This window comes from Agelaius phoeniceus, chromosome 3, assembly GCF_051311805.1.
Source record: "Agelaius phoeniceus isolate bAgePho1 chromosome 3, bAgePho1.hap1, whole genome shotgun sequence".
Lineage (NCBI taxonomy): Eukaryota > Metazoa > Chordata > Aves > Passeriformes > Icteridae > Agelaius > Agelaius phoeniceus.
Window position 1 is genome coordinate 65295647 of NC_135267.1, and position 16185 is coordinate 65311831.

Genomic DNA, 16185 nt, shown 5'->3' on the forward strand with positions numbered 1-16185 from the left:
CATAAGAGAGATGCTCCAGACCCTTTATTATCTTAACAGCCCTTCCCTTCTACAACCTCACCGTGCCCAATATGAGGAACTATCTAACCAAGTGTCTGACACCTCATATGCTGGATAAGGTGAATTTGAATGATCCACTTACATCTTATATTCCCAGAACAATTTCTTTTTCCCTCCAAGGGAAAAAATTCTTTTTGGAAAATGGATTTTATGGCACACCCCAGCAGTGTGCCAGGCTTTTCCACAACTAGCATTGCCCTAGTGATAAGTATTTACTGACTTGTACTCATTTGTCCAATTAAAAGAACAGTAAACTGCTTTAGTTTTTATACTGTCAAACCCAGGAGAGTTTTTTTTTGTTGCTTGTGCTGCACTGCTGTTCTCTTTTGCAATTTCATAGACTTCCAAATCAGATGCTGTTTCTACTGTTTTCAGTGTACAAAAAACCCAGAAAAGTGTCCACACATAAAGAACACAGCTCCAGATCCTCTATTAACTTCTCCATCTTCCAAGCACTGCTGTCCTCTTTTCTAGAGGAAAGAAGACAGCAAGTCCCAGCTTAATTTCTAAGATGCTTAGCAGTGGCAAACTTTTCTGGGAGTAGCATAGGGCCACAAGGAAGAGTACATCTACATTTCAATATTAAAATCTAAGACCTCCCATCTATCTGCAAAACATTTTTAGGCTTCTTCAAAATCACCAGCCTTTACTTGCATCCTAACTTCTGAACAGAAATGTGAACATTATTGTTAGGTTCACTCAAGGACAGATGCTTTTTCTGTAGTATTTTTCAAAAGAAAAGCCTAGATTTTTTTGACACCCACTGCCTGCCAACACACTCCCACTCTAAAGTCATACCTGCATCCCTGCTAGAGCCTGCTGGGCCAGCTTCATGCTCTTTGATTCCAGAGCCAGTTGAAGAGGAAGGAGACACTTCTCCCTAAGGAAAATTTAAAACAAGTGAGAGGGGAAAATGCAATTAAAATTGGTATTCAAGTAACATTCCAGAAGGGCTGTATCAATTTCAGAAAGATCATGTTTGCATACAGCATCCAAAGATAATTTCACAATTCTGTGAAGCACTTTTACCCTCTAAAGAAAGCTGGCATATTTCACACACTTCACACATCTCTAATCCAGAAAGCACCTTTAAGTGCTTTTACATTGTGCCTTTGTTATACTCCCTCTCTTAAAGTGAGGAGAACTCGCATTTGAAATCAGCAGATCAACGGGTGCCAAAACAAGGTACCTGTGCATTAACTGGTGCTCCATCAGCCAGACACAAACAGGAAAAAAAGAAGGAAAAAAGATGATTACAGTGTATAGTACTAACTGAAGGACCCTAAAAACTGATGGTTATTTGGACCTGCATCTCTTCTAGGCAGAACACCACATTTTAGACTTTCTACAGATTTTTGCAACAGCATATAAACATTTTGGGCATTATTAATACAGAATGAATTTATTCTCACATTAAAGTGGATGAACACTAGGAGGTGAGGGGAAAATGAAGAAAGTCATAAGCCACTGGAGTGGATCCAGTTCAGTTTCATGATAATGAAGACAGGTGGGAGCTCCTATGGCTTATGTGTAGCTACCTCGCACATCAGCATGTTGCCTGCCATCTGTCATCACATACTGCAATGAACAGAGAACAATAAGAGCTTTGATAGATGTCCCAAAAAGAAGAGCAAAAAATGACAAACAGGAGGATGGAAATTAGAACAGATTCAATTAGCTGAACTTCCCATCCTTGCTAAAAATGTTTAACTGAAAATCTAATTAAGGTTGCTGCAGACTGTGCTCCCACTGTATTCTTGGAGAAAATGAATTGCCATTGTGTCATTTCCTGTTCTTGTTACACACTCAGTCAATTAAGCCTTTAGCATTTCTATGCTACAGCTATGAAACACCTGCAGAGATATCTTACAATGTTTGATTAGCTTGAGCACCTTCACACTTCAGTTCAACCTGCCATTTAAATGCATCATCTGATAGCATGAGAACATGAAGGATAGGCAGATAATCCTCAGGCAGAACAGGAGAGAAGGATGTAAATTAACACAGTCCCTTCTAATGTCTTAAGAATTCAGTTCAATAAGGCTGCAAAATAGGGAATGCAGATTGGAATTACCTCAATGGATTTGAGTGCAGTGAAGTAATGGAATGAGGTTTGCAGCCCGTTTATAATTCCACTCTGTTTTGAGCAGTCCCTCACCATGGGATTTCATTGCGTACTGCACCGTCTGCAGTTCTGTATGGTTAAGTGACAATTCATGCAGGTTTTGTAGTACTACACATGAAGGACATTTTACATAAGTGAAGTCCTCAGAATAAGCTGATGCACAACAATACACTTCAAAACATGTTTAAGAACATTCTCCATTTACATAATGTACAGAAAGTAGTTTCACACCATAACTCTTGAGCATCCATACTGCTGCATGCTGGTGTGGACATACATACACACAGAGTTTGAGGCACAAATACCAACTTAACCCTGATTGAAACACATCAAGTACAAAACAGAGGGAGAATGAAAGGAAGGGAACACCTTTGACTGGGAAGAGAGGAAGCTACCTGCCAGGGCAAGCAAAAAACCTCAGCGACAGAACCAAGTGCATAATCTGGGGCCAGTACCTCCCAGAGCACAGGCTGTCCCTCCTGAGCTGCCTCACTCCATGACTGTCAACTTTGCCAACTGCAGAATGAGTGATGGGAACACACACAGCCTTTATATTCAGCACCCTAGGTTACAATGACCTTTCTAGTTGTCCAAGCTTGCTGTGGCTTGTCAACCAATCAACCTGCCTCTTTCCCTGCAGGTCTGGAATAAGGGATGCTTTGGCAGGTCAGTCAAAACAGACTGCCAGAAGGGTCAGAGCAAGACAAATTACTATTGTATGTAGAGAGATCATAAAAATCTTCCCATTCTCATTGTAATGACAAAAAAAGCCTTTAGTGAGAAAAGAATGGGTCATTAATTCACTCTCATGATAAAAACTGTAATGAAGATAGGAAATTGCCTAAACTTAACTCCTTGTTGTTAGTCCCTGGAACACAGTCTCATAGCCCACCTTCCCCTCCTTGATTTAGGGAAAGGGGCATGATAAATGAAGCATTTTTCCCTTCATGCAAATGGTGATAATCCTACTATTTTAAATCCCATTCCTGAAAATTAAAGATTAAAAATAAGACAGCTCTCTGCATTATCTTCCCGCTGAAAATTACATAGGAGAAGCAAAATTCAGAACCTCAAGGCCTTATCAGCATCCAGTTTGCATTCCACAGAATTATTCACAGCCCAGTCAAAGAACAGATAAGAATTTGATTCACCACTGTTGCCATTTTCTGATACACTGTTTATTAGGCAGGATAACAGTCATAGCCAAAGTCTGACATATAGTCAGAGTAACCAACGATTGAAAAGATTTTCTCCATCTTGGCTGCTTAAAAAGAACAGAGTAGCACAGTGTAATATTATTAGCATCACTTATTCAAGAAGAAGAGTTGGCCCATGATGAGAAAATAATTGGTAGAGACGAATTCTCAGAATTCTGCAAGTACCCACAGCTGCTACCCTTATGTAAAACAAACAGAAGCAAACATTGTCCTTGCACAAATAGGAATGATTTAATTTACATAAAACAAATTCTAGTGTTGTATATATGAACACATGTACATATAAAAATAGAAACATAAATCTTTTTTCCTGTACTAGTTTAGAGAAATTGGTAAAAAGATTTCACCAACAAGTTTAGGCATAATGGAAGTATTTAAAACCTGGACTAAGGACATGGAATAAATGCATCATTTTTCAAGTAATAACTCTTCAAGAAGAATGAAGATTTAAGTCCTTGCTCACATTCTAGAGAAATATTACTGCAGAAATATTATCATCCCACTTACAAAGAGAATTACAGTCAAACTCAGGTTGGAGAGAGGTTTGGAATCCACAGTATATAAATACAAGGCAAGTTCTCCCACCTCCACAATGCAGGAAGTCAAACCAGATGATTACAACAGACCCCTCCAGCACTAAAATTTCTACCTCTATGCAAGTACAAGTTTGTCAGTAGTACTTAGAGAAATAGTAGAGCAATAGGATAAAAGACAAATTCTGAAGCCTTCCAGTTAGAACCTTCCTTTTCAAGAAAAAATAAAACAACAAATTATCTTTATGACACTGTGACACTACAAGATGATCATGCACCATTAGACAACTTTGGTGCTACCGTGCTATGTAAGAATGAACAAGCACTCAGAGTTGCAGTTTACAGGTCCTGGAAAAAAAAAAACAAACAACAGTTGGGAGACTGTTGCCAAACTATGTAGATATAAATGCTGACTTGCATCCACAGGGCCAGGATTTTAATCCAGTTACTCACTAACACAGAGACACTTGTGGGCATGTTTCCTGTGTCACGAGATTTGCCTCATATATTTGCACCCATCCGGTGAGCTTCCACCTTTAAAGAAATTGTAATCTCTGGCTGAAGGCCTTTTCATTTTTCCGTTTCACCACTTGCATCTTATTTTTTAAAAAAATCTCATTATTTTCCTTCCTACAGAGCACAAAACTCTTTGGTTTTATCCAGTTACAATGGAAAGGCTTCTTCTCCTCTGACTTAAGGTTAATGTTCCTTTTCTTTCCATATCCAATTTTCTCACCTCAGCTGCTGACATCAGCTCTCTCTCAGAGTTCCATCCAACTCAGTATTTAATTTTTCCTTCCTCTTTTTTTTCATGTATTCCCTCTTCCCTTCAATCATTTTGCTTTTCAAACCCAGACACAAAGTCTTCACCCAACAGTTAAATAAGCCTGCCTTTGCAGGGAAATATGAGTTGCTTATCAGAGGATGTTTAATGACACAGGGGAAAAAAAAGGACAGAATAATGCCTAAATGTAATTTCACACAGTTTCCTAGCTAGAACTTTAATAATTCTTTTTTCAACCTGGAATTGTGAATGAGATTGCAATTTAAAACTGCTTGGTATTAAAGAAGTGACATAATGGTATTTATAACCATTTTTTCTTTTTTATTTACATCCTTTCTAAGATAAATGAATTTGCCACTACAGAAGCAGCATAGCTCTACTCATGGGAAAGGCAAGCATGAGCAATTTAATCCTCCAGCCAAGCCAGTGCAGCCAAGACCATAGAATTCATATGATCATAATTAAGTAGCTCAGCACAGTCACTCAGCTGAAGAGCACTTCTGAGGTCATTTGCCTCCTTGCTATACTAGCTAATAACATCTTGATTTTAACAGAAACACAAAGTTCCTAGATAGGAACTTGTTGTCAAGATGAGAACAAAACAGAACCAAAAAAAATCCTATAAGCACAAGGCGTACTTTTACTTGAGAGGAGAGGAAGAGAGAAAGCAAAAGATTCTACACAATATTAAAGTAAGGTGGACAAGGCCAAAATAATAATCAGATGCTTCCAGTCTCCAAAGCTCTAGTGTAATCTCTCTCTGACACATTCTCACTGCTCTCCCTAGAACATCCACCTCCACAGATATTTGCCCTTTGTGCATAAGGTATCAATAGTCACTTGAAAATTCTGCTCTTAAAAAGCTTGATGACACATCAAACCTCACCAGGTCTTAATCATAATGCAATCTGTAGCCTTTATGTGATTTTGTTGATTATGATTTGGAGTATGAAGATGAGGTGACAAGCTGGACTTGCTCAGCTTACAATTTTGAAAGTTTATCAAACTATTCCACGAAATCTCTCTTCCTGATATTTGGTAACTCTGGAAGGGAAGCTAAAGATTTGTCTAGTGTTTCAAATTTTAAGCACAAAATGACAAGTAAAGTGTTTTATGAGAATTAAGCTTCCATCCAGAGAAGTTTTACAATGCTGGAAAAAGGCAGGCTGAGGGAACGGAAAAAGAGACACAGAGGTATCATCACATGGACATCCTGGAAATTACCTTATTTTCTCCACTGCAGCTGTGAGTTACAGAAACCAGATGAAAAAAAAGGAGAATGAGGTGTATTTCTGGTCATTACTAGTTACATTTTGAAGGTCAACGCTGTAATCTGCAATGCCATTCAACTTTCACAGCAGTTCAGCGCTAAATCTTGACAAGGGACGGTTGCTAAAAATATCCCCACGTTTGCAATGCATTACGTAATTTTATACTCACTGCACTTCAGCATATTCAGTTTCTTAAGCAAACAAACATTGAAGGAAATGAAAGGTAGTGAATTTCCTGCAGCTTTGTTACTTTTCATGGAATGTAAATAAAGGAAATGTGAGAAAAGACTTTCATTATTCCCACTCACCTCTTCATTTTCAAAACAAAGAAAGTCATGACTTGCACAGCATCGAGCAAAGATCAGAGCAGAGCATTTAGCAGGAAAACAGTCCTCTCATTTCCAGTGCCACCCCTCTTCCTGCACCATTTAGCAGGAAAACAGTCTCCTCAGTTCCAGTGCCACCCCTCTTCTCGCCCCCAACCATATTTCATTCTCTAAGGCAATTATCAAAAGCCTCATGATGTTCTCATTTTCTACTCTTCTGCAAGCACTGAAAGTGATCAAATGTTTAAAACAAACACACATACTGCTATCCTGTTATCATCCTTGGAACCTTAGGTCAATATTTCAGTTGCATTTGTTGTTAGAAGTCTGACAGTTAAAACTATGGCTGCTTTCATCCTCAGCCCCACCCAGCTGCTCCCCACTCCCATTCTACCGGCTCCCGTGAAGAAAATCAACCTCAGCCCAGCCAAGACTGTGGGGTTTTGTCACAAAATAGAATAAATTTTTGGAAGAGTCTATAAAAGGAACAAAGACCCAAGGGAGTGGTGATTATTATGGTTCACTAATACAAAGAAGATCAGGAAAGGCAGTAAGTTAGTTTCAGAAAGAGCAAGCACTGCTCTTTTAGAAAAACACCACTGAAACTAAAGAAACAAACCTCATTCAAGCTCACAAGTAAGAGTAACAGAAACCATGTGTCTTTTTTCATAACAATGCTAAATTTTGCTCATACATTCAAGAGTCACAACCCCAGCTGACAGGTTTTCAGGGACTCCTGAGGATGACCCCTTACCCTTTCCTCCCCAACACTACTGTCTTTTGGGGTCGCAGACCAGGTGCAAAATTTTGCTAAGATAAAAATACCTGCCCATTGGACAAGAAATAGGGCCACTTACATATCCCAGATTAAACATGCAAATTGATTCAAATACTGTATCAGTGGCACATTGCCTTTCTAAACACTTTTTTCCCCCATCTACTCCTCAACATTAGAACTGAGACTGCAAAATTTTAAATCAAGACCAATGCATGTACACCAGCCAAAACACCAAATGGACTACATAAGTGCTCCCACAAGTCTGGATCCAGGCTGTAAACTGCCAGCATGGGAGATGCAGGTCAGTAATCCACACTGTCACTAGAATCTCTTCTTGGCCAGTTGCCTGCCAGGGAATTCATAATTCACTTGCTGAATGGCAGACAGTGACCATGTAATGGTTGAGCAGCATGAGTCACATCCAGCAGTCACATCCAGGAAGAAAGCACAGGAGCACCTAATGCCAGGTGGTTGTGGCAGCAAGAGCAGGAAACAAATTGTTTTAAAAAAAGAGAAAGAGTAAAATAGAGAGATATGCTAAAACCATGCCCCCCCAAAAAACCCTCAGAGATAACTATTCCTCCCTCCCCACTCCTTACTTCTGTTCAGGGGATCTGCTATGTATGTATCAGCTTTCCGAGCCACTCTCTCCCAGCAGAAAGAAACTAACAGAAAAAATCAAGAGATGGGAGAAGACATAAACGATGAAATCACAAACATTTCTTCACAATAGAGAAGGTGAAATGCATTCCAAGACTCAAGATTTTGTAAGTGGATGAATTACCTGCAAAGCTAAGTGGATTGAAAGTCTCTAAAGCATTGTTTGTTTGGTGATGATCACACCACAATTACTGCTTTTATTACTTGTTGAGCACATGTAAGGTAAAATGAGTGAGCGTGTTGTTTTATTTAGGAGATTATAAACTGCATACTTCTCAAGAACTATGTCAGATGCTAATCTAGAGATACCAAAAAAAAGAAAAAATTAGTAGAACGACTACTTTCATCCCTGAATGTTCTCCTTCCCACATTTCCATGACTATAGAAAAAGTTCACAAACTGCTCTCAAAAGCTAGCACCAACATGATTAACACTGGGACACAAGCAAGAAGAGACAGAATCAGACATGAATTGGTTATTACACAGGACCCTGCTCCTCACTGACTTCTGACTTTCCAGCTGTAATCTCCAGAAATACTGATCACTTTAAAAAGGACAATCAAAAATATAAGAGGAATTTTAGTGGGCTGACCCTGACTGGATGCCAGGCTCCCACCAAAGCCACTCCATCACTCCCCTCCCCAATTGGACAGGGGAGAGAAAATATAATGAAGGGTTCATGGTTTGAAATATGGACAGAGAGAGATCACTCTCCAGATAACTGCCACAGGCAAAACTGACTGAAATTAGAGACACTAATTGAATTTGTTATTACCAAAACAAGAGCAGGGTAATGAGCAGTAAAATAAGCCCTAAACACCTTCTCCCCCACTCCTCCCTCCTCCCACCCAGAGACACAGGGAGGCAGGGAATGTGGGTTATGGTCAGTTCATCACACGTCGTTCCTGCCACAGCTTAGGGAAAGGAGTCACATCCTGCTTCAATGTGGGTCCTCCACAAGGATGCAAGTCCTACCAGGAAACCTGCTCCTCTGTTCATGAGTCCACAGATACCTGCCAGGAACCTGCTCCAGCACAGGCCTCCCACAGGCTCACAGCCTCCTCTCAGGCATCCACCTGCTCCAGTGTGAGTCTCCTCCATGGGCTGCAGGTGGACCTCTGTGCCCCCATGGACCTCCATGAGCTGCAGGGGCATAGGTGCTTCTCCACGGTCTGCACTATGGGTTTCAGAGGAATCTGAGCTCAGGCACCTGGAACACCTCCTCCTTGTCCTTCTTTGCTGACCTTGGTGTCTGCAGAGTAGTTCCTCTCACATATTCTCACCCCACTCTTCTCTGGAAGCAATAACATCTGCAAAACAACTCTTTTCCTTGTTCTTAAATTTGTTATCATAGAGGGGTTGTCACCATTTCTGACTAGTCCAGATTTGGCATGGGGCACTTCTGTCTTGAAGCCAGCTGGCATTGGCTCTGCTGGACATGGGGGAAGCTTCTGGCAGCTTCACACAGAAGCCACTGCTGTAGCCCCTCCTGCTACCAAAACCTGGCCATGCAAACCTAATTTGCATTTCTTCCAAAAAGAAATGCTCCTTCAGAAGTCCCAACCAATCTCTTCTTTCCAGCAAAGTCTGTGCTGATAGCAAGTCACCAAGTTTTACATAGCCTGCAAGGCATGACTTAATGACATAAGGCATTCCAAGAAATTCTGGCAAGCCCAAGTTTTTTCAAAGCCGTATGTGACTGGCAACTGCTGTCTAGCCTCTTATTTTATCCTCTGATATGTAGATAATCCTCATGAGCATTAAACTGCTCCAATCAAACATTTTTTTTCAAAGCTCATTTTCTTGTGTCTGTTGAGTTACCTTTTATAGCTCATATTTGAGCCTCTAAAATCACAACAAGCCAAGAAGAGAGCCTTGTTCAGAGTATAGTGCTGGCCTTAGGGGAGAATTTGCCATGTGAAAATGCTGAAGTGAATATAGCCCAACTGAGTAGCAAACAACTGTTTGCTGGCAGACAACACTAAGGTCTCTAAAGCTATTTTCCATGTGATCAACTCACCAATTAAAACACAAGCACATCAATTTATCTTATCTAATTCATTATTTATAAGTCAGCCACCCAGCCTCCTTAAGCACTTAGTATATATCCAATTTTCACAACTCATATTCAGAGACAAATACCATCATACTAGACAGATCACAAGAGGCCAGTTACCAACAGGTTATGTGACTCTCCCTTCTCAAGAATTCATGGAACATCTACAGCAAAGCCTTGGGCCATTTCCATCTTGATCCACTTTAATCTTTGTTATTATCTCCCACCCTTGCCCAATACTCTGATCATAAGTTAAAAGTACTGAAAAATCACATACATATTCCTATCTCAAGGCAGAGCTGACAAGACTTTGTGGGAAACTCTGTGTTTGTTGGAGATTTGTATTTCTTTATGAAGTGAGACATTTAAATAATGACCCTCACTAGAATCAATATGCAAGGTCATTAATGGGGATTTTGATTCATAAGTCCAATTAACATCAAAGGAAGTTGAACAGCAAAATAGTCTCTTCTAGCTCCCTGAAGATATACCCAACAGACTTCTATCAAACTAATTAAAGAATTACATTCCAATCTGGATGGTCAGTCACTGGGACTCCCTTGGGGCAAAAGGTGCTCCCAAACACAGCAGGCATGTGCTATCTAAACTGCTACCAGATAACTGCTAGAAACAGCTCCTATGCAAATGCTACAGCTGATGTCCCCAGTTAATTGCACAGATATCAGGGAACTGTAACGTGGTCTGCCTCATGTTCAGTAACACCAGTCCAACATAAGATGAAACCATGGATAGGTCAGGCACATGACAGAACACAGTCTAACCCAATACTACAGTGGAAATAAGTATGTAGCTGATATAATACATGTCAAAAACCCCTTGAACTCAAATGCTCATAGTCTGAGGAAAAGCAGAGACACCTTGTCTTCCCCATTATCACATTGAGACCACAATTTTACAAAAGACAACTTTACAAAGAACCTCTACTCATCTAAAACTGGGTCTCAGAAGCAGAGAATGGCTTTTTATTTTATAAGAAAGAAGTGAGTATACAGTTTACATATTCTCATTCTTGTGAGTAGCCTTCATTCTTCAGTTCTAGAGAGAAAAGAACCTAAGTGTGAAGTGTAGATTAAGATTCCAACTGGATGAGCAGCCAGAGGCTGATCTGTGTTACAGCAGCTGATACAACCTGCACCTGATGCAAGATGAAAGCAGAAAAGAGGCACCGCCAAGACATGTCCATCCTGTATCTTGGCTGTGTTTCTGGTCACAGCCATTGCTCGACTTTCCAGGCTATTCTTTTCCAGCATTAGGAACCAAGCCATCACAGCACTGCTTTTTAACAAATACCAAGCGAAGAACTTTTATCTAATTTGCACATCATGCAAGCAAACTCCAGCCCAAGCTGTGGCCCAGTGTGCTGATCTGGAGCCTGGCAGTAGCTTGTTATCAGAGAGTGAAGGGTATGTTTAGCAACATCTCCCACACTATCTAAGGCTGCATGGCTGAGCCTTACCAAGGACCCCACAACAAAAGCTTTTGTCCAAATCCTCTTGTGTACCTTTCATTTTCCAAAACATCCAGTAATAATGTGCATTGCTACTGACAAGTCTAAAATTAAGAGCTTATTTAATCATTGCTACACCTGAAAAGGTATTAAGTTTACTTTAAAAAGGGGGATTTACAGTGGAAAAAATACCCCAACTAAACAAATACATCATTAAGAACACTGGAGGAAGAAGAGAAAAAGGCCCCTCTGTAAAGAGATAGTAGGCAAGGCGAAAAGGAAGAAATGTGGCAACAGCTAGCTAACCAATTCATAGGGAATGACAATAGCACTTAAAGGCACAGACCACACACCATATTAGAGGCTGATAAACGGGAAGGTGAAGAGCCAAGTTTTCTCCAGCCACAGTGTCAAGTAAACATAATTCTAGTGGACCTACTGAGAATCAGTCATCCAGCTGTTTCCATTCTGTGCTGGAAATGCATTGTGTCAGGCACTGGTCATGTCAGACCTGTGCTACATCCATCCCCCATTTGATTTGAGGCCTCTTGTGGACTGCAGCTGACAGGAATTTAGAGTGGCAAAAGAACTGCTCCTATTCTTTCCCTGTTTGGTGATTGCTCTGGAAGAACTAGTTCTTCAATCCCTACCTTTCCTTGCAAAGCATATATGAAAGAAGCCTCAGGGAATCTTGAGGTGATAAAAATACTCCCAGGAAAGTAATGTTGTAGCAAAACAAATGTCCCCCCCATAAGCAGCTCACAGAGGATACCTGAGAGGATCACAGGACAGGCCAAACATACAGCAGCATTCCTATATCCTCCTTTATAAGCTCAAACACTTCTGATTAAGGTACTTCTGAATAAGAATGGTACCTTGCATCTGATAGCTTTCAATCAATTTCTTTCATGGATTTGTTGAGGTGGTTTTTGCATGCATGCAGTCTTTCAGCATCCATTACATTCTCTAAGAAGGGAAGCCTAAGCATTTCATATCTCAACTATTAAGCTCTATGAAAGAACATGCTTTTGTTTTAAACAGTGCACTTGCTAGTTTCCTTTGATGACTCTTAATGGTTCTGTCAAAAAGAACAGTGAATGATTTTACCTATTTACCTACTCCATAACAATGACAATTTCCAAAATGAGATTTTAAATAGCTAGACAAATCAGGGCCAAGCCACCTCTCCCATTTTATATGTGTACAAATGGAGGTGGGAAGAAGGAAGAAGGCTCACTCAACATAATCTAGCAGGCTAAAGGAAGAAGTAGGCATAGAAACTGTATTATTTTAGTTCCTAGTCAGTGTCCTAGCTATATGATGATATAACTTTTTAGTTTCTCGAATATTTCTTTTCAGTAACAAAACCTGATTTAGATTCAAAAGAACACACAAGCACACTGAGAAGAACTAAGAAGCATCATTGCTTATTACTGAAAGATGGAATTTAGCAGAGAACCTCTTTAGCCCATAAGAGAGCCCTCCCTTCTAACCAATGTCACCACTATACATACTCATGCCCACTTTAATACATTTCCTTACATTTCATTCAGGGCCAAAGGCCAAGGACTCATCAGAAAATTATCTACTACTACCAGCCAAGATATGTATATCTAAAAACTACAGAAATCACATAGATGCAGCCCACTCCTCTACCTCACTTTCAATTCAAAATTTTTGCTTCAGTTTTACAAATACTCACAAGCTCTAAAGAACTCAAGTTCAATGTTCTTACCTCAGCTGATATGGTGGTATCTTGATAGCGGCATCGGGAGAATCCAAGGTTTCTGTATAATTAAAGGAAACAACAGGGCTTTTAAAAGAAACTTCTGAGTTCAGCCACAGTTAGCACATCTGGCTACAGCCTCCAAGCCAATGATCCTAAAGTTTACACCTACTCCACTTGACAGAACAACAACCACTGCTGCTGTGAGCTGCCAAAGCTTTGCATAAATCTGACAGGACGTTGCATGCCCAATGAGAAGACATCGAGTACCATTTTTCCCTTTCACTTATCAGCACTTCAGCAGCACATCCACTAAAACTGGAACAGTATAGAGGATACTGGCATGGCTGCTGTGCAAGACTAACATGCAATTAATGAAGCAACTCATGCAACATCAAGATGAAGGGCCAGTAATAAGACAGCAACAGGTCTGATCTACCACAGAATGTAGCTATGCATGGATAAAACACAAAAATTTAAAGCAATTGAAAGTATCCCAGTTATGCTGATTTAAACTAAGGGTCCTGATGATCAGTGTTCCAGGTTGGAAATGTCAAAAAACACTTCAAGACACAAAAAATCTCAGAAAATGGGTGGATGCTAAAATGTACCTAAGCTTGTACCCCCCTGAAAGATTAACTCGTTATACTGATCATTATATTGCAAGGATAAAAGAGCTCATGTAATCCAGTAGAACAAAACTTCTAGCTTTTAAAATAGATTCCATAAGCCGGCGTAAAAACTGTACGGCATGGTTTTTACCATGAATTAAAGGAGGGAGGGGGCCTTTAAAGAAAAAGACAGCACCTCCAAAACATACACGGAAACTGACAGCTACTGATACCCGTATATCTGCCTCGCAAGAGCCACGAAGCAGATGCAGGCGGTGGGGAAGGCGAGGGCGGGGATGCTCTCCGGGACCGGCAGCAGGTGCCACGGCCCCTTCCAGCAGCGCGGAGCTCCCGGGCATTTTGAACGGCCCAGGAGCTCCGTTCTCTTCCCAGCCGCTGGAGGCTAAGCTAAGGAGGCTCTCCTTAGCGCGGAACAAGTTTGTTGAGGTCTCCCTGTCCCCTGCTTTAGAGACCCGCTCCATCGGCGGCTCCTACCCCGCTCCGCTCCCCCGCCCGCGCCCCTTACCGATGGCCCAGGTGCAGCTCTCCTTGATGGCCCTGTGCTTGCTCCCCGACGCCTCCTTCTGCAGCTTTCGCAGGATTTCTTCCATCTTGCCTCCCCCGGGATATTCGCCTAGCCGCGGGGGAGGAGGAGAGGCGGCGAGGAAGAGGAGGAGGAGGAGGCAGGAGGAGGGCGGCGCGGGCGGCGGAGCGGTGCCGGGGCTGTCCCCGCCGCGGCAGTGCCTAGGCGGGAGCGGAGCGCGACACCCCGCTGCCGCCCCGCTGCCGCTGATGAATCACGCCGAGCTCCGTGGCGGGGACACGTCAGTTGTTGCCGCTGCGGAGTCCCTCCTCCTCCTCCTCCTCCTCCTCCTCTCCCACCCCGGGCAGGCGCCGCTGGCGCAGCGGGGCTGGGGCGGGCCTGGCCGTGCCCGCGGGCGCGCAGGGACTCCCTCCCGGCGCTGGGGTTGGACGAGGCGCGGAGCGGAGCGGAGCCGGCGCCGCCGGAGCCGGGCCCTGCGGCGGCAGCGGCGGCCCCGCGGGAGGCGGGCGGGCGGGTCGCCATGGCGACCGGCGGGCGGGGGGCGCCGGCAGCCCCGGCCTGCCCGCCCCGGGCGGCGGGAGGCGGGCGCTGGGTGTGCGCTTGGGCCCCGCCGCTCCGGCCGGGGCTGCGGCTGCTGCCGCTTGGCGCAGCCCGGGCCTGCGGGCAGGTTCCCGCTGCCCGGCGCTCCGAGGCCGGCGGCGCTGCCGCAGCGCAGCCCCGCTGTCCCGCAGCGCTCTGCGGAGCCGCTCCCGTAGCGGGCCGGACGCAGGGAGCCAGGCCGGCGCACCGGCGGGAGTGCCGGTGCTCGGTATACCCTGCAACCAGTGCGGTCAGATAAGTGGCTGATGTGAGATCTGTGCCTTTCTCCTTAGCTGGCAAGTGCAGAAGGACTTAAGCTACCTGTCTGTGCCTTCACAGGAACGCACACCGTAATGTCCCCAACAAACGAGCCTCCAGGAGAAAGAGCAGCCACTCCACTAGCTCAGATCTTCCTCCTCACACGCGGAACGCTTCCTACCCACCAAACCTCCTACCTTCTTCTGTTTGCTGTTTCACTGCCTTATCTCTAGTTTATAGCTAGTTGCCCTTTTTGTGACTGCATCGCTTAATTGTTACAACGTCCTCGTTTTCTTGCAGAATATCTCGAAAAGAGACAAGAAAACAAGCAGACAATGAAAAGAAAAAGACAGCAGATAAGAAAGGCATTCCAGGTAGCAGCTGGCAGTATTAGCAGTTATGTCTCCTACTGCTAATTGGAAGAGTACCAATAGTGAATTACCAGGCAGGATATTGGCACCTGGTGAAATCAGCCATAACATTTCCCATAGGATATTGGGCTTCCAGAGGCTGTCCCTTGTCCAAATACTTACAAGGGCTCATCCTGTGTTCAGACATATAATGAATGCATAATCCATAGTTGCCTTTTAAAGCCAGAATGTAAAAGTCCTGTCAGAAAAGAAAAGGATTTAGAGTAATGCCAGAAAGGTCTAGAGGTGCATAGATTATTGCTGGAGGTGGAAAGGTATAGCCTATTGCTACAATACTAAGAATTAAAAAACCTAACCAACCAAACAAAAAGCCCAACAACAACAACCAACCAATAAACAAATAAAAAACTCCACCCTAACAAAAAACCTCCAACCTTTAACAGAAATACCATTTAGCTTCCACTTTCAGGCCATAAAACAATCTTTAGGAAACTGAAAGTAGTTTGCCAAAGTTTCTTATCTCTGACCATACTCTGCCACCTTCCTTGGAATGAAAAATCTAGTGATTGCTAGTGGCTAGGATTGTCAGGGCACTACGATGCTGTAAGTCAAGGCTCAAGTTGAAGTGATGATAAATTGTTTCCCACCCATTGTGTTTCCTCTTTATTCTGCATTGTGCTTAGTGGAAACAAGCATGAGGGTCAATTTCTGGCTTTTCCAGACTTTGTTTTTGTTTTTCCTGGGGGAAAACAACAACAAAAAGAACTATGATGGTGATTTAAGTATTTTTAACCTAGAAATTACGTACCCAGAGTTCA

The 16185-nt window shown here is 42.7% G+C and overlaps 1 protein-coding gene across 2 annotated transcripts in view; it reads right to left on the reverse strand.

The window, feature by feature from the left end:
* The window catches only part of ARFGEF3 (ARFGEF family member 3), a 95519-nt gene extending 80893 nt beyond the window's left edge, over positions 1–14626 (reverse strand). For both annotated transcript variants that reach the window (XM_054629963.2, XM_077175482.1), the window contains exons 1-3: positions 14142–14626; positions 13014–13065; positions 859–940 (exon numbers count right to left, since the gene is read on the reverse strand). In XM_054629963.2, coding sequence (XP_054485938.1) covers positions 859–940; positions 13014–13065; positions 14142–14226 — 219 coding nt within the window. In that variant the 5' untranslated portion in view covers positions 14227–14626. The remainder of the gene's footprint in view (positions 1–858; positions 941–13013; positions 13066–14141) is intronic.
* Between the last annotated feature and the right edge of the window lie 1559 nt (positions 14627–16185).